Below are 14,930 nucleotides of genomic sequence, written 5' to 3' on the forward strand. Positions count from 1 at the left end.
CACCTGGAAGTGAAGGGGCAAAGGAAGAATGGATAGCAGTACATGAGTGGCTGCTCGTCGCAGGAGGGTGACTGGAAGATGGGAAGGAGCTGTGAGCTCTCCTTCTGGCAGAACACACTCCAGCACTCCCAAAACACTAGGAACCAAGCTGACCACACCCTGCAGATCCAGACGAAACAAATCCACTCCATTCATCAGGATGCTTGCTGCAGTCTCACTACATATACCAGTCTGAAAGAAAAAATGCAATGTAAAAATGTAAAAATGTGTTAAATGTAATGAAATGCCTTTCTGGCAGGGGGCCCCAAATAATTTCCTGAGCTTAACTGTGGTGCTACTAAGCCTTAGCCCAACATACCAGACCTCTGAGACCAATCCAGATTCTAGCTCACTATGAGCTGATGGGAGCTTGGGTATAAGAGTACAGCCACAAAACTAGAGAAAACCTAACAAAGCCTTTAAACAAAAATCCAGCAACAAATGTAATGACATGCCTCTTTCTGACGGATCCCAAGAAAAGCCCTAAAAAAAAACTACGTAAATAAGGTAAACAAAAGTTTCCACAAGGTAAATGCCTGAACCATGATGTGCCCAACTACCAACCAGATGGCTGCCCAGGTTGTCTGAGCCTCAGCCAGCTTCTTCCCTCACTCTAGGGCTCCCTGTGAACCCCATTATCCTACATGAAGTATGAGAACAGGGTGGGTAGCTACTGGGGGCCCACCAGAAAGGTAACTTTCCTAACATTCGGTACATGATTTCTGGGAGGAAACCCTCAGTAGCTCACTGAGTTTACCCACAAGAGTGCTTTGAAAGAGGTGGCTGAATTTAGAAGAAAAAAGTGAAGGTGGAGTGGAGCAGGTCTTATTCGCAATACAAGATGAGTTAGGTACTATAGACACATATGGCCCTCAAAGACGCAAAAAGTGTTTCAATATGAAAATCCAACAATTGCAAAGTTTCTGGAAACAATCATAATACTCTTTCATATGTTTCTAAAATGTTTATTAGGCTCTGTGCAACTATATAAATTATTCAAGAAACCTCACATTATTCAAGAAACTTGTACCTCACATTAAATTTTGAATGTGAGGTACAGTACCAAACTTCCTAATATTACAGGAAAACTGTACAGCATCTCAGAACTTACCCTCATCCCATGACTACGGTTAGAAGAGCTCTGACTTGTATCATGGTGGGGAGTAGGAAGAGCATGATCAACCTGGCGGAGACCTTGGTGCAGAGCTATGTAGAAACGTGCCAAGTATACCGGCAAAATTTCTTCGCCAGTTTTTTTAGAACAAAATATTCTGTGTAAGAAAGTGCACTTGTAGTACCAAAGAAATTATTAACAATGGTTTGTAATCAATATCTTCTCCCAAATACACTGTATATATTAGTGCATTTTAAATATACAGTAGTAACAACTGCATTTTCTAAAAGATTTAACTTTGTTGATTTTGACCTGATAATTCAGAGCCATTAGAACAAAGGGAAATGGGAGGACAATGGAATGGGAGATGAAAAGTGGAGGAGAGGGGAGGGGGGGAAGGCAAGTAAAGTTAAAGGGAGGGGGGAAAGGATGCAAGGCAAAAGAAAAATAGGAAAGGGGAAGCAAGGGGAAAGGGAGGAGGAGAAAGGAATAGAGGAAAGGGGAACAGAGATAAAGGGAATGAAGGAAGGGATGCAGAGAAGGGATGCAGAGAAGGAAAGTAGGAAGTCTATGAAGGAAGACAGAGGAAGGAAAGAAAATGGAGACACAAAAGGAATGGAGACAAGAAGGATGGGAATGGAGGAAGGGAAGATTTCCACCCTCTACTTTTAGTTACAATTCTCAGTTCCCTTTACTTCAACTGGAGATGAACAAAATGTTATATGAATGTATATAAATTAAATTTTTGCATCTACCTGCAGAGAGCCCCAAGGGCCTCAGCTCTCCCACTCTGGAAGTGCTGAGGAGTAAGATTTGCGAGACGCTCAGCATGGGAATCTCCTTGTGTTAAGGAGTCACTGGATTTTCGATTGCTCTCCCCACCGAACACAGAAACGGGTCTCCGAGAGACATTACTGGCAGTCCCGCTTACATCTGATTCTGAAAGCCATTTCATCATATTTTAAATTCACCTAAGAATATACGGTAATTTTTATCCCACATGATGCTAAATTTTAAGACAAAATACATGAATTTAATTATGAAATACAGTACTGTACAATCATTACTTACTATGCTGTGGTCCTGGGCTGGCTTGTAAATTGCAATTAATTAGAGCAGCCTCAAACAACCAAGGGCCAAAGAGATGCAAAATACTATTGCATTTGGGTCTTCCACTTGCCAGAAACCGTGAAGCATCATCTGCAGAATAATATTAAGTACTGTACACTGTAATCTCACATAATTCAAAACATTCTTATTAACATTCTATATCATATAACATGTTTTACAGCAAAATTACCCCAGATAAAGAGCAAGTTAGATTAATGTAAAAAGACTAAATAAATAAAAAACAAAATTCCTTACTAAATCTAAAGAACTTGATAGCTAAATAAAAATCAAAACTTATTTGTGTGTAACAAAAAAATCTTATAACAAAATAAGATCTTATAAGATCTTATAACAAAACAATGTTATAAGATCATATTACTGGAATGTACTAGCAAATGTGTTTCAAGCTATAGTGGTACCTTGGTGTACAACCAAGGTATACGACGTCAAATTCATCGTAACATTTGAATTGGTGTACGACGTTTTTCTTGGAATACGACGCCTGTTGTTACTTGTATGGGTCAAACAACAGCGTGGTGCTGGGGGTGCAGGGCGAGGCACACTCAGTTGTTTATCAGTATATCTCGTACAGTGACGACCACGCTTCAATTCTTTGAAAGAATTTAATTGTTTTTCCGCTTTTTTGGTTTCTGAACATAAATGTTCTGTATTATATATCATGCTATCGGTCCCAAGAAAGTCAATGGTAAAGTCCAACCTAAGAAAATAGTTGTGAGGATGATGATAGAGGAAAAACAAGAGATCATTCATAGTGAATGAATTTGATATCTCACTACAGACAAGTGTTAAAATGTAGGGAAAAACAAGTGTCTTTAGACAGATTCTTAGTAAGACAAAAAGCAGTGAGCCTCAACCAGGTTCTAGTGGTATGCCTGCAAAACATAGGAGACAGAGTACCCCAGAAACGTTATCACTGCCTGATGTTATAATGGAAGGGGACGCCCCTTCCAAACACTACGTAACACCTTCTCCTCCTCCCCCCTCCTCACTGTCTTCCATACATGAACAAGAGTCCTCAATAAAGATAAGATATACATACTGTACTGTAGTAAAAAATATGAGTGGTATTCGCTATAAAATGTATTTTTAAGTTAATATTTTAAGGTGTGGGAAACGGATTAATTCAATTTACATTATTTCTTATGAAAAAATTTGTTTGGGTTTACGATTTTTTTGGTTTGCGATGCGTCTCTGTGAACGGATTAGAATCGTAAACGAAGGTACCATTGTACCTAACAATTTATCAAGAGTCAGGATAACAAAACTACACATGGCAGAATTAGGTTCAGCACCAGAAGGGAATACTCAGATTGTTGTGTGTGCTCTCAAAACCCTTTAAAAGCTTCAGTACAATGTGCAAGAGCCGCCACCTGAACAGAAATAGAGCACCGAGCATAATAAAAAAAAATTAAAACTTTCTGGGTGCACTTAGTGGTTAATCAAAGCATATACACTGGCAAATTTTCAAGCAAAACTCTAAACAACCATAACATCATCTTGCTAACTTTCCCACCTCAACCAGATGTCAACACCAGCCACCCAGGGCTGGTGCTCTCTCGACTTCACCTGAAGGCCTTTTTGTGTTAAATGACCTTCAGATACTGCTGTGTTTGAAATCATGAGCAAATACCAGCAAGTAGGAGTCAAAGATCAATCCATACTGAAGAAATGCTTTCCCTCCCAACGGGGAAAAAAAAAGATCACAAATACAAAACACTCGTGGAATGCCTTTAACAACTGAATCACCAGACAAAATTCAAAACCACTAAGCCTTCATCTCATCAACTTCCCACACCTGTCTGTGCAATGGAGGGCAATCCATTGGAGACTGCTCTCCAATGGATTTTTGCCTTGTTCAGGGCAGTTCCAATCTTCTTTTTTCTGTTTTCTGTGGTGTTGGCCTCTGCAAATGGCCTAGCATTTGATCTTTTAGTGTTTTGTTCTCTGCACAGTTTTCATGAATCATTGGAACCTGGTGTGGTACTGAGGGTTTGACAGGAATACCAGTGCGATGCTCAGGCAGCTACTGAGATACCCACCAGTACACACACCCACCCAACAATCAACGCAGGTTTTTTTTTATAGTATATCAGTTACAGTAACTTGAATTCTAGTTTTTAAGTGAAACTTTAAAAAGAGAAAAATAAAATTAGCACCATTATAGACTGAGTACCATTAAAACCCTCTTACCTTTACTCTCTGAAGACAAAGAAAATGAAGATGATGGGGAGATTTGCCGACCTTTTTGATTGAGAGTATCTAGTGATGTGTTGGGAACACCTACAACAGATACATCACAGTATAAATAATTATGTCAATTTTTTTTTACACCTTGCAATATCTTTTTTCCTACACAGAAAAATGTATATAACTTAGTATACATTACAATACATATAAATTGAGTGCCAAAACAACACAGCTTTTGAATATCTTCAATACATAAAATCGCAAAGCAGTTTATAATGCAATGCAATATACTGTACTGCAATAAGCCAATATTTGGAAAATCACTGAATCTTCACCTGCAACAGGTTGTATGACCCTAACAATAGTAAAACAAATTATCATATTCCTCTACAGCGGAAAAACAATTTTTGACAAAACTAAGGGGAAATCCAATATGAAAACATACAATATATCTATATACATTACCTAAGAAGGCATCCACTAATCCTGATACTCCTTTCATTGCAGAGAGGAATATAGAAGGCAACATCTGGAGACAAGGATGCTGGCTGGGCTCAATCACCAGGGCCGATGAGATAGCATACTTGAGGAAAGCTGGTGTTTTGCTGATGACAGTATGCCGACTCAGATCCACTGGGTTTCCTGAGACAAAGAAAAATTTAGGAGTCGTACTGTTCTCAAGCTTTCAACATAATTTCAAATCATTAACTTCTGACAATCTCAACAAGATTATCAGATGTACAGAATTTTAAATGTCAAGAAATATTCACTAATCCTTCATTATCATAAGCCCCCATCACGTTCATATGTGTGTGTGTGTGTGTGTGTGTGTGTGTGTGTGTGTAATTACCTAAGTGTGTAATTACCTAAGTGTAGTTACAGGATGAGAGCTACGCTCGTGGTGTCCCGTCTTCCCAGCACTCTTTGTCATATAACGCTTTGAAACTACTGACGGTCTTGGCCTCCACCACCTTCTCACTTAACTTGTTCCAACCGTCTACCACTCTATTTGCGAAGGTGAATTTTCTTATATTTCTTCGGCATCTGTGTGTGTGTGTGTGTGTGTGTGTGTATGTGTGTGTGTGTATGTGTGTGTGTGTGTGTGTGTATGTGTGTTGAAGAAAGTAAATATCAGGTATAGTGAAAGCTATAGGTATTAAAAAGAAAAGTATAATTCATTATATCATTCACACTCAAGCATAGTCATCCACAACACCACACTTCAGCACAGTCATCCACAACACCACACTACTACTACATACAACCAGTTGTACAGTATTTCTAATGAATTATCATATACAGAATGTTACAGTTCAAATAAACACACAGTCTTTATTCAAATCATTTCCACCCAGTCACGATCCTTACCCTATGCATTCTTCACTCCCTACCACTTCTTTCACACAATCACAACGTCCTCGCATCAACTTCCTACCCTCAAGTTCACCCGTATACATTATTTTTACTAGTCAACCATCATCCTTTCATTCAACATACCCAAACCTGTTTGGTATATTCCTTTCAGTCATGTAGTTTATCAAAATGATAGGGAGCCCTGTGTGTGAGTGAGAGAAGTATTCTGGGAGGATCCTGGGTAAGGCAGCGTCTGGGATGCTCTCGGACGCAGGTTCGAATCCTCGTCACGGCCCTTTTGGATTTGTTTATCCTGGGAGGACTTCACCTTTGGGTAGGGGTTCCAACTGAGGGCCCACTTAGATAGGGGCCATTCTAAACTAAAATGCTTTACTTCTCCCATTTCAAATTAAATTTGTATTTTATATTACATTTTAATGTACAATATTTTCACAAGAGCAAATATGACCCCTACCCTCCAAAAATGTTATCTGCTTGTTTGCCGAGGCACATGCTGATATACTTGTGGAAATATGACCTAGCAATTTGGACTACATCAATAAAAGCAACAAGAGAGAGGGGTTAGCGGAGTGGAAACCATTTTAACTAAATGTAACCTTGATTTTTCTTATAAAACTTATATAGATTTTTCTTTTTCTTATAAAAGTACAGCTCCATCCTTCCTACTGTAGTGGTATCCTGGCAACATTGTCAAGTTTTCTAATTAATGCATCATGTGTAATTAAAGTTAAAGAGCATACACCAATTTTTTATTTGCAATAATTATTACCATGAACTTTATTCTATTGGCCCCAAGATTAAACTTCATCTGTCCAGTATTTTTTGTTAGCAATAATATCTCACAATATGAAGGAAAGCCAAATATTTGGCTCAAACAGGAGGATGAATGGATAAATAACCAGTGCTTAACATCACTTGGTGCAAAAATATACACGTGCCCAGAAAAAGATGCTAATGAAGTAATGAATAACTATGCACATAAATCCAAAGGAGACTCACCTATGATATGTAAAATACGGTACCAGACTTGTGCAATGCAGTCTCTGCTCATGTTTGTAGGAATAATATTAAGGTCATCTTCAGCAGCTGAAAAGATTCACAAATTAAACTTACTGGGTGGCTGAGGATTATAAGGAGGAAGTGAAGAAGTTTGTTTGTATCGTATATGACAACTCACAAGAAGCATTGTACACCTGCTATGAAAAAGTGGGTTCTAACTGTGGATAATGGCTGAAAAGGTGCCAATTAGTTAGCCCTGATGTTATAATGTGGATGATATAATAAATGGGAGAGTGCTACTTTGTAATGCATATAACCTCCTTTCACTATCGTTCCCTCCATTTTTTCATGTGCTGATACCTCCCCACCACACGAAAGTGGGGAAAAGGGGAAAAAACGACGAGCGATCAGTCATTCTCCGTAAATGTTTATTAAACAGATTGGTATAAGGCATATTAATATACAACTCTGGTGTGTGCAAGACCAAGGTGTTATAGATAAGAAAAAGGCTGGAATGAGGATGCAAAAATCATCCTTAACAAAAAAAATCAATAGCGGATAAATAATGTACAAGCCCCAATGTGTGTCTTGTAATCATGAGTGCCATACCAAAATTTGGGACTCCAAAACGACTCCTGCAGCATCAGGGAAGAATGTCTATCTGCCCTGACTCGTAGCCTTGTCCACCAGAATGCTCAGTGATCTTGCCTACGGGAGCATCCATGTGGAGTAGCTCAAACTCCATATATTTACAAAAAACCTTAAGTCTTTAATTATAATACCTAAACTTTGAAATGATTTTCCTTTCATTAGTAAACAGAGTAAAGGTGTTCTTTCATATTTAGTAATACAAATTAAATATTTGAAATTTTATTAAAATTACTTCTTTTGGAATTTAACACTTTCGCGCTATCTGGACGCATCGGCGCGTCCCGTTTCGTCTAACGCTAATGCATAGTGGACATAAAGTTGAGTCCTCTTTTAAAATATTTGTATAAAATTCAATTTTTATCCGATTTACTTTGGGTTTGTTTCAAACTGCGCGCTATGAGGCTCTCTTTCTCACCACTAGGCTGCATGGTACAATAAGTTCATGAAAGGTGTGGATAACTTCGATCAAATGGTATTTTGTCCCAAACGGGTTGCAGGTGGGTGACTTTAGCCGTTTATACTGGTAATGCTTCCCCCATATCATGTATTATATGCATATGTCTGTTTAGGGAATTTTATTCCGATCAATATACAACCAAAAATAACTGTGTGCAACAAGTATAAACTTGACAAACATAACAAAAGTAAAAACATTTCGTGTGTGTTTGACCCTCACTGATATGTTCCAGCGTTGTTTTATATTTGGCGCTATTCTAACTTACGCTTTGTTGATATTTTTTACCTATGGGCACATAGAACATTCTATTGCGAACACATTGACACAAAAATGAATGACGTACATAGAAAATTAATGTCATGAGAGTGAAATAAGTATAAACTTTCAAAGCGCCGTGCGTCGTCCCGTCACCGATACCGGGTAACAATTTCACCACTTCCCACACTCTTGCGGGCGGGCCGCATCATTATTCTACGCTTATATTCATATCACCGTGTTGGGAATTTCATTGTGAGTCCATTGATACCAAAATTAACGCTGTAGAACAAGTGTGGAGGTGATTACAATCCCAAGAGTAAAAACATTTTGTTGCTGATGGGCGCTCACGGCGAGTCATCTTCGTAGTTATTTATTTGGTGCTGGTATCCCTATACGTTTCGTGACTTTTTTTACTGATGTTCTTCTAGAGAATTTTATTACGAACACGTTGGTACCAAAATGAAATACGTAGCATGAGAACTAAGGTCAGAAGAGTAAAAAGAGTATACACATTTTTGTTTTTACGCTTAAGCGATAAAAACGCAGCGCGCACATTCGGTTGGCTGAGTGACCTTTGCGGAGAGCGCGAAAGTGTTAAGAAAAATGTTAGTACCATTTTCTGGTAAACAATACGCTACAAACAATTACAACTCCATTCAAGAAATTATTAAAGAACCTACCTTATCATTTATAAAAATAAGAAAATTCTATTATTAATTATAAAAGCCTTAAAGTGGCAAAGTGAAATATAGTAAGTACAATATTTTGTGATGGCAAAAACTGTTAATTAATTTCCAATTAGAACATCCTTTTACATGCTAAATATCCTCACCCATCTATATAAAATTACTAATAGGTAAGCCCATTGCCAATAGGTTACATCACATAGCTGTGCCGAGAGTGGAAAGGCATAATTTCTATCGTGCGGCAAGAATCGAACACTGTAGTCATATGGATAAATCAGAAATCTTCAAAATTCAGTACTATACTGAATGTAAATTAAATCAGTCATGGAATATTGAGCATTAACAAGGAACCAACACTGTGAAACACAAAATTGAGAAAGCTCAAAGATGTAGTACAAGACTAATATCAGAGATAAGAGAGAGAAGCTATGGAAACAGCCCAAAAGAACTTCACCTAAGAGCACTCAAAGGACCAGACTGAGAGGAAGGGACAAAATGGGTAGTCAGATTTTACAGGAAAGGGACAACAGAATGTTTGGCCACAAGGAGGATTTAGGAACAACAAAAAGCCAGATAGGTGCAAGAAACACTTGTAAGCAGTGAGGATGGTAAACAAGTGGAACAAATTTAATGCAAAATTGATGGAAGCAACTTCCATTGACAGCTTCAGGATCAAGTTCGACAGATTAATGGAACATTAGAGATGTATAAATTCACCATGCACAATCACTATAAGGCAGGGTTCGAGAGCTAGATCTCACTCCAAGCAGACGTAGCTTGGAAAGCATCACCCCATACTAGCAATTATCAATCAGTAGCACCTTACCAATTCATACGACTAGAAGCACCACGCTACTCGCAGTTGTCATGTGCAGTACAAATATGTTAATGCCTTCTAAAAATTTCCAGCAAATAAGTAAATACAAATTATTTGTACATTATAATATTATTAGTGTTAATATATTTCACATGGTTTTAAACTTAAATGGCAACTGTCATTTGCTCAAAGATTTGAATCAACTTTAAGTAATCTTTTTCCTTTCACTTCATATGTCACTATCATTATAGTACAGCGTACCTCTACACTGTACCTTAATAAAACTCTCAAAAGTAAGTGAATATTACAACAGAATTTCAAGGTGTCAGACTTACATATCATAATTTCAGGGAAGGTGGGTCCATACATAAAACCAATAAGTTTACGCGTCAATGCGAAGTTTATTCTGTTCCACTGGTCAATGAGCCCAACACGGTGACGCCATCGTTGACAACTTTCCCTGAAATTGTAGTGTAGCATTACAGCACTGTATTAATGATGAGCATTAACATGGGCATACTGTACCCATGTCGCATATCCATGTAATACACTGCACCTATGTACAGTACCTATCACCTACTTGCCCACCACTGCCTCTTCCTTTCCCTTCCCTCTACCCCTCTCTCAATTTTCCCTTTTCGTCTAATCCATTCTTCCCCTTTTCTTTTTCCCATTCTCTCTTCTTTATCTCCCTCCCCTTATCCTTCTTCCCACTTTCTCTATCTTCCACATTTCTTACATTGTCTTCCATCTTTTTTACCTTCTCTTGTCTCTCTCTCCCGCTCTCTTTTTCTTGATACTGATTTGGAAAACTCTTAGAGAAGTGGATACATAATGCCTGTATATATCACACAGTTACAAACAACAACATATGCTGTTAAACAATAAAAAAACACTTTTTAATTGTTTATTACTGTACAGTATTACACAAAATCCCATTAACAGTTGGACACTTACCTCAATGCATTCCAGAGAGGTGGCGGAGGGAAGCAGCGAGCACAGGCCAGAAGCCAGGTCTCAAACAGAACACTTAACACACGTTCACACAACTGTTCTCCGGCATCCTCTGTAACACGTATATTGTAAGTGCAGTGTCACTTATTGAAAGTTATTTGAGGTTTTTTTGTTTTGTTTAAAAGAATCAGTTAAAACATAAGAAGCCCAGATTAAGAAATCTGGCATTTTCAGATTATTATGAGGCAAATAAAGTTACAAATTAAATAGCAAACCATTAAAAAAAACATTTCCTGCACAAGAACTAAAATAATCATTTATGAAATTTTGACTTAAACAAAATAATTAGGAATTGTATTAATTATTAATAAGCTCTAATTTCAATTACATCTGGCTTTCTAATATAAATAAAAAACAACAGCATTAAATCAAATACTATACTGTACAATACTTCAAAAAGTAATGCAAGACTCCATAAGAGTAAAATAATACCCACCACAACAATGTACATTTCAGCATGTCGTGAACATACAATAAAATAATTTAAATAAGCTTTAATTCTTACCTTTAACAACTTCATCCAGGCATAGCAGGGGAAAAGATTAACAGAATAAAATAAACCATACTTAAAGAGCCCATGTTTCTTGTTTAGTGGAAAATAATTAAGAGTAGAGACGCAAGCCAGAAAGTGATATAGCAGAAACAGATGAATAGAACATGATCCTTCAAAACACATGGGATAATAACCTCAAAATAAAAACTTACAACCATATCCAGCACAGCACAGAGGATTAACACCTATACCTTATATATCCCATACCAACTGCAGATAGTGTATGATACAAGAGAGCATCTCAAGAGAAGCCAGGATAGAAAACAAGCACCAAGCAACACACAACATGAGTACATAAATACCAGGCACATCTCCAGTAAAGTTTAGACTTAGAGTGGAACTGGGTGCACCCTCACTCTCATCTGGAACTAGAGTGGAACAAGTTTATATTAGGCAGCACACAAACACTCACACACACAATCGCACAACTAGATGCACCGATATGCTTAAAAGGCTATAAGAAGGTAAATGATCATGCAGCTCAGATGCTCATCATCCAACAAAATTATAACACTGAAGAGAAACATGTTTGCAATCATTAAGGAAAATATGTAAATATAATCTAAGGTCATAAGTAAACTTTTCAGAAAATAATTAAGCTTTGAAATGTGCATTAATGAAACACCTATTTATGGTGGAGCCACTCAATAGTTCCCCAATACTACAATCTGATAATGGTCAAGAACTGGAAAACACAGCAGGCTCTGTGACTTAAGAGGGACCAGAATCTGCACTTCTCAAAGAGGTGAAAAGGAGCCTGGGGATCAGACACCCACAATACCATGAAAACACCATGAAGTAAAGTGCTCCAAAACAACTAACTGCTTATAAAAATGTGTAACCCTGATGATAATGCAAACAATCATTACTGTGGTGAAATCACCACTCGATACACTTGTTCACCACTGGATGAATGCCCAAGCAATCCAGGCCCTGGCCAGTCAGCCAGCTCATTCACAAGTGGTACTAGAAGACAACCTGCCTACCTCTACATGAAAGGAGAGAACAGGGCAGGGACCTACTAAGTAGCTTACCAGAAAGAGGACTTATTATATTCAACTATTTCTGGGAGGGCCCCTCTCGGTAGCTTCCCAATGTTATCTCACCACAGAGCCTCAGAAGAGGAAGCCAACCAATCTGAAAAAAGTCAACTCGAAAAAAAAAAACACGGAAAAGACAGCCCAAGAACAAGAGCACATAGACTTCCAATCTCAAAAGGAGGAAGCGACAGATACCAAGAGTACTTATCAGAGGCCCAGAGGTTCCAATATCCATTTAACAATTAATAGAGCAGCAGACACACCAGGTGCATAGAGCACTCTGTGAAACAGACACCAACCCCCAACCTTACAGCTACTCTGTGAAGGGAGGCACAAGTTGCCCAAAGTTATTCAGTTCGTCAAACTACCCACATGCACCCACAACTAAAGCATCAGATAAAATAGCTCCATGAGTGGGCAAGATGCAAATAGCACACTAGTAAATTGCTTGAAACTACCACTCGACCGGGAGGGAGCCGGTTGACCGAGCGGACAGCACGCTGGACTTGTGATCCTGTGGTCCCGGGTTTGATCCCGGGCGCCGGTGAGAAACAATGGGCAGAGTTTCTTTCACCCTATGCCCCCTGTTACCTAGCAGTAAAATAGGTACCTGGGTGTTAGTCAGCCATCACAGGCTGCTCCCTGGGGGTGGAGGCCTGGTCGAGGACCGGGCCGCGGGGACACTAAAGCCCCGAAATCATCTCAAGATAACTTCAATATAACTACATTAACAGGCCTCACAAAGGGGTAAAATACTAAGCACAACATAGGGCAAGAAACCTTTAAAGGAGGTATCTCAAATCCTGCAGGGAAGATAATCCTGATGTGGCAGAGGCACTGCAAGCTGGCTACCAGGGAGTGAACTATCAACACTTGTCTGAAAGCTGAAATATGATTGCAGGCCCCACCGAGTGACACATCATCCAGTAGCAACACAAGACTCATGAATAAGCCGGCTGGTTGGCCGAGTAGGCTGCCTACTCGGCAGCCTAAAGCCTACTTGGCAAGTGAATGTATCTAGAAAGTGATTTTGCTGCAATAATGATTAGTTACTTTGTATTTGTCAGGGTTAAAAATTTATCTAAGTAGTTGCTTGTTTTGGAGTCTTGTTTGCTTTCTGATGGAATTATCTTGGTACTGTGATGATCTGATCCCCAGGCTTTCCTTTGCCTCTGAGTGACAGATTCTTTTCCCGGTCTGTAGTAGGTCCTTGCGTGTCACAAAGCCTGTGGTGTTCCCCAAGGTTCAGTCAGGTTGTTGCATTGAAGAGCAACTGAAGAGGCTCTCCCAGATGAAAAAAAAACAGAAGTAGCAGCTATGCAAGTGCAACAGTCCCTGGCATGCATAGCAAACCATCATACTCCATTCAAGACTCCGAACAGCACAAGTGCCTCAGTTAACAAAGGTAAAGACAAAAAGAAGGTGTAAGTGTGAAAATATTCCAATCATAACTAGCTCTTCTTATGCATGAAAAGAAAGATATTTTAAGAATTCAAAACTATTTACTTTGTATGTGACAAATATATTAGCAAACAAAATGACCTGACATATTGGTTGACAAAGGTTTCCTAACATGGTAAGAGACTTGTCATATTAATGTGAAATAGAGATAAGAGAATCATTGTGAAGAAATTAAATAGCAGGGAATGAAGAGAACGAATGTTACTACTCAGTATGTATGAATATTAAGAAATGAAGGCACGAGTAACCAACTGTTGTAAAAACCTCAACGCTTTATTCAAATTTCCAGGTAACTTTAGTAATGGCAGTAGACGATTAGTATCCTGAAGTAAAGCACATTTTGTACTGAACAGAACTGGCAATAATTAAGTCAAAGATAAATTTATATTTTTGACTCTTTACAGATTCAGTTCCTTAGACTTGATACCTAGAATTACAAAAGATGCAACCTGATAGACCTCGAAATTAGAAGGTATATAGTAATGGATGAGATTCAAGATATTTCCTAATAACCACAACTGCCCCATATCCAAATTTCATGGGGCTGAAAAGTACTCACCACCTCACTGATTTGCACGATTAATATTGTCTGAACATAGCACAATGGAGGAAGAGATATTGTAGAAACATATACAAGAAAGGCTACTAAATTACAAAAGGGAATTCCATAGCAATGCATATTAATAACTCATTAAATATAAATCATATGACCATGATAAACCAAAGTTACCCTTGGACAAGGAATAAATTAGGCATACTATAACTAAAAAGCAACACATGAACTAAACTACAGTATCTGAGGATACCATGACAGTTTTATTCCATACTCTATATTTTCTCTTAATACCGTAGATGCTCCTCACATTGTCCATTTTCACAGCTTTTAATTATGTTATGTTGGTATTCAGGCCTTGAGCCAGGTACTGGATCCATTTATGATATTTAGTGTGTGTGCGTGTATTTACTATTTGTACAGTAGTTACTATTTGTATCTGCAGAATCGAGCTATTAGCTCTTGGACCCCCCCTTTCTAACCAATTTATTTTTCCTCTATTATGTCTACCACATATTTCTCTTACGCACACACACACACACACACACACACACACACACACACACACACACACACACACACACACACACACACAC

At 38.4% G+C, this 14,930-nt stretch overlaps 1 protein-coding gene across 4 annotated transcripts in view; it reads right to left on the reverse strand.

Moving 5' to 3' along the window:
* The window catches only part of LOC123762953 (ral GTPase-activating protein subunit beta), a 68,619-nt gene that overhangs the window by 42,886 nt on the left and 10,803 nt on the right, over nucleotides 1–14,930 (reverse strand). For 3 of the 4 annotated variants that reach the window (XM_069302052.1, XM_045749795.2, XM_045749794.2), the window contains exons 6-15: nucleotides 11,583–11,648; nucleotides 10,671–10,779; nucleotides 10,049–10,173; nucleotides 6,845–6,931; nucleotides 4,937–5,113; nucleotides 4,475–4,564; nucleotides 2,225–2,353; nucleotides 1,909–2,092; nucleotides 1,151–1,310; nucleotides 4–231 (exon numbers count right to left, since the gene is read on the reverse strand). In XM_069302052.1, the coding sequence (XP_069158153.1) occupies nucleotides 4–231; nucleotides 1,151–1,310; nucleotides 1,909–2,092; nucleotides 2,225–2,353; nucleotides 4,475–4,564; nucleotides 4,937–5,113; nucleotides 6,845–6,931; nucleotides 10,049–10,173; nucleotides 10,671–10,779; nucleotides 11,583–11,648 (1,355 nt within the window). The remainder of the gene's footprint in view (nucleotides 1–3; nucleotides 232–1,150; nucleotides 1,311–1,908; nucleotides 2,093–2,224; nucleotides 2,354–4,474; nucleotides 4,565–4,936; nucleotides 5,114–6,844; nucleotides 6,932–10,048; nucleotides 10,174–10,670; nucleotides 10,780–11,582; nucleotides 11,649–14,930) is intronic. The other variant, XM_045749797.2, reaches the window with a different exon arrangement.

Source organism: Procambarus clarkii, chromosome 47 (genome assembly GCF_040958095.1).
Source record: "Procambarus clarkii isolate CNS0578487 chromosome 47, FALCON_Pclarkii_2.0, whole genome shotgun sequence".
NCBI classification, from domain to species: domain Eukaryota; kingdom Metazoa; phylum Arthropoda; class Malacostraca; order Decapoda; family Cambaridae; genus Procambarus; species Procambarus clarkii.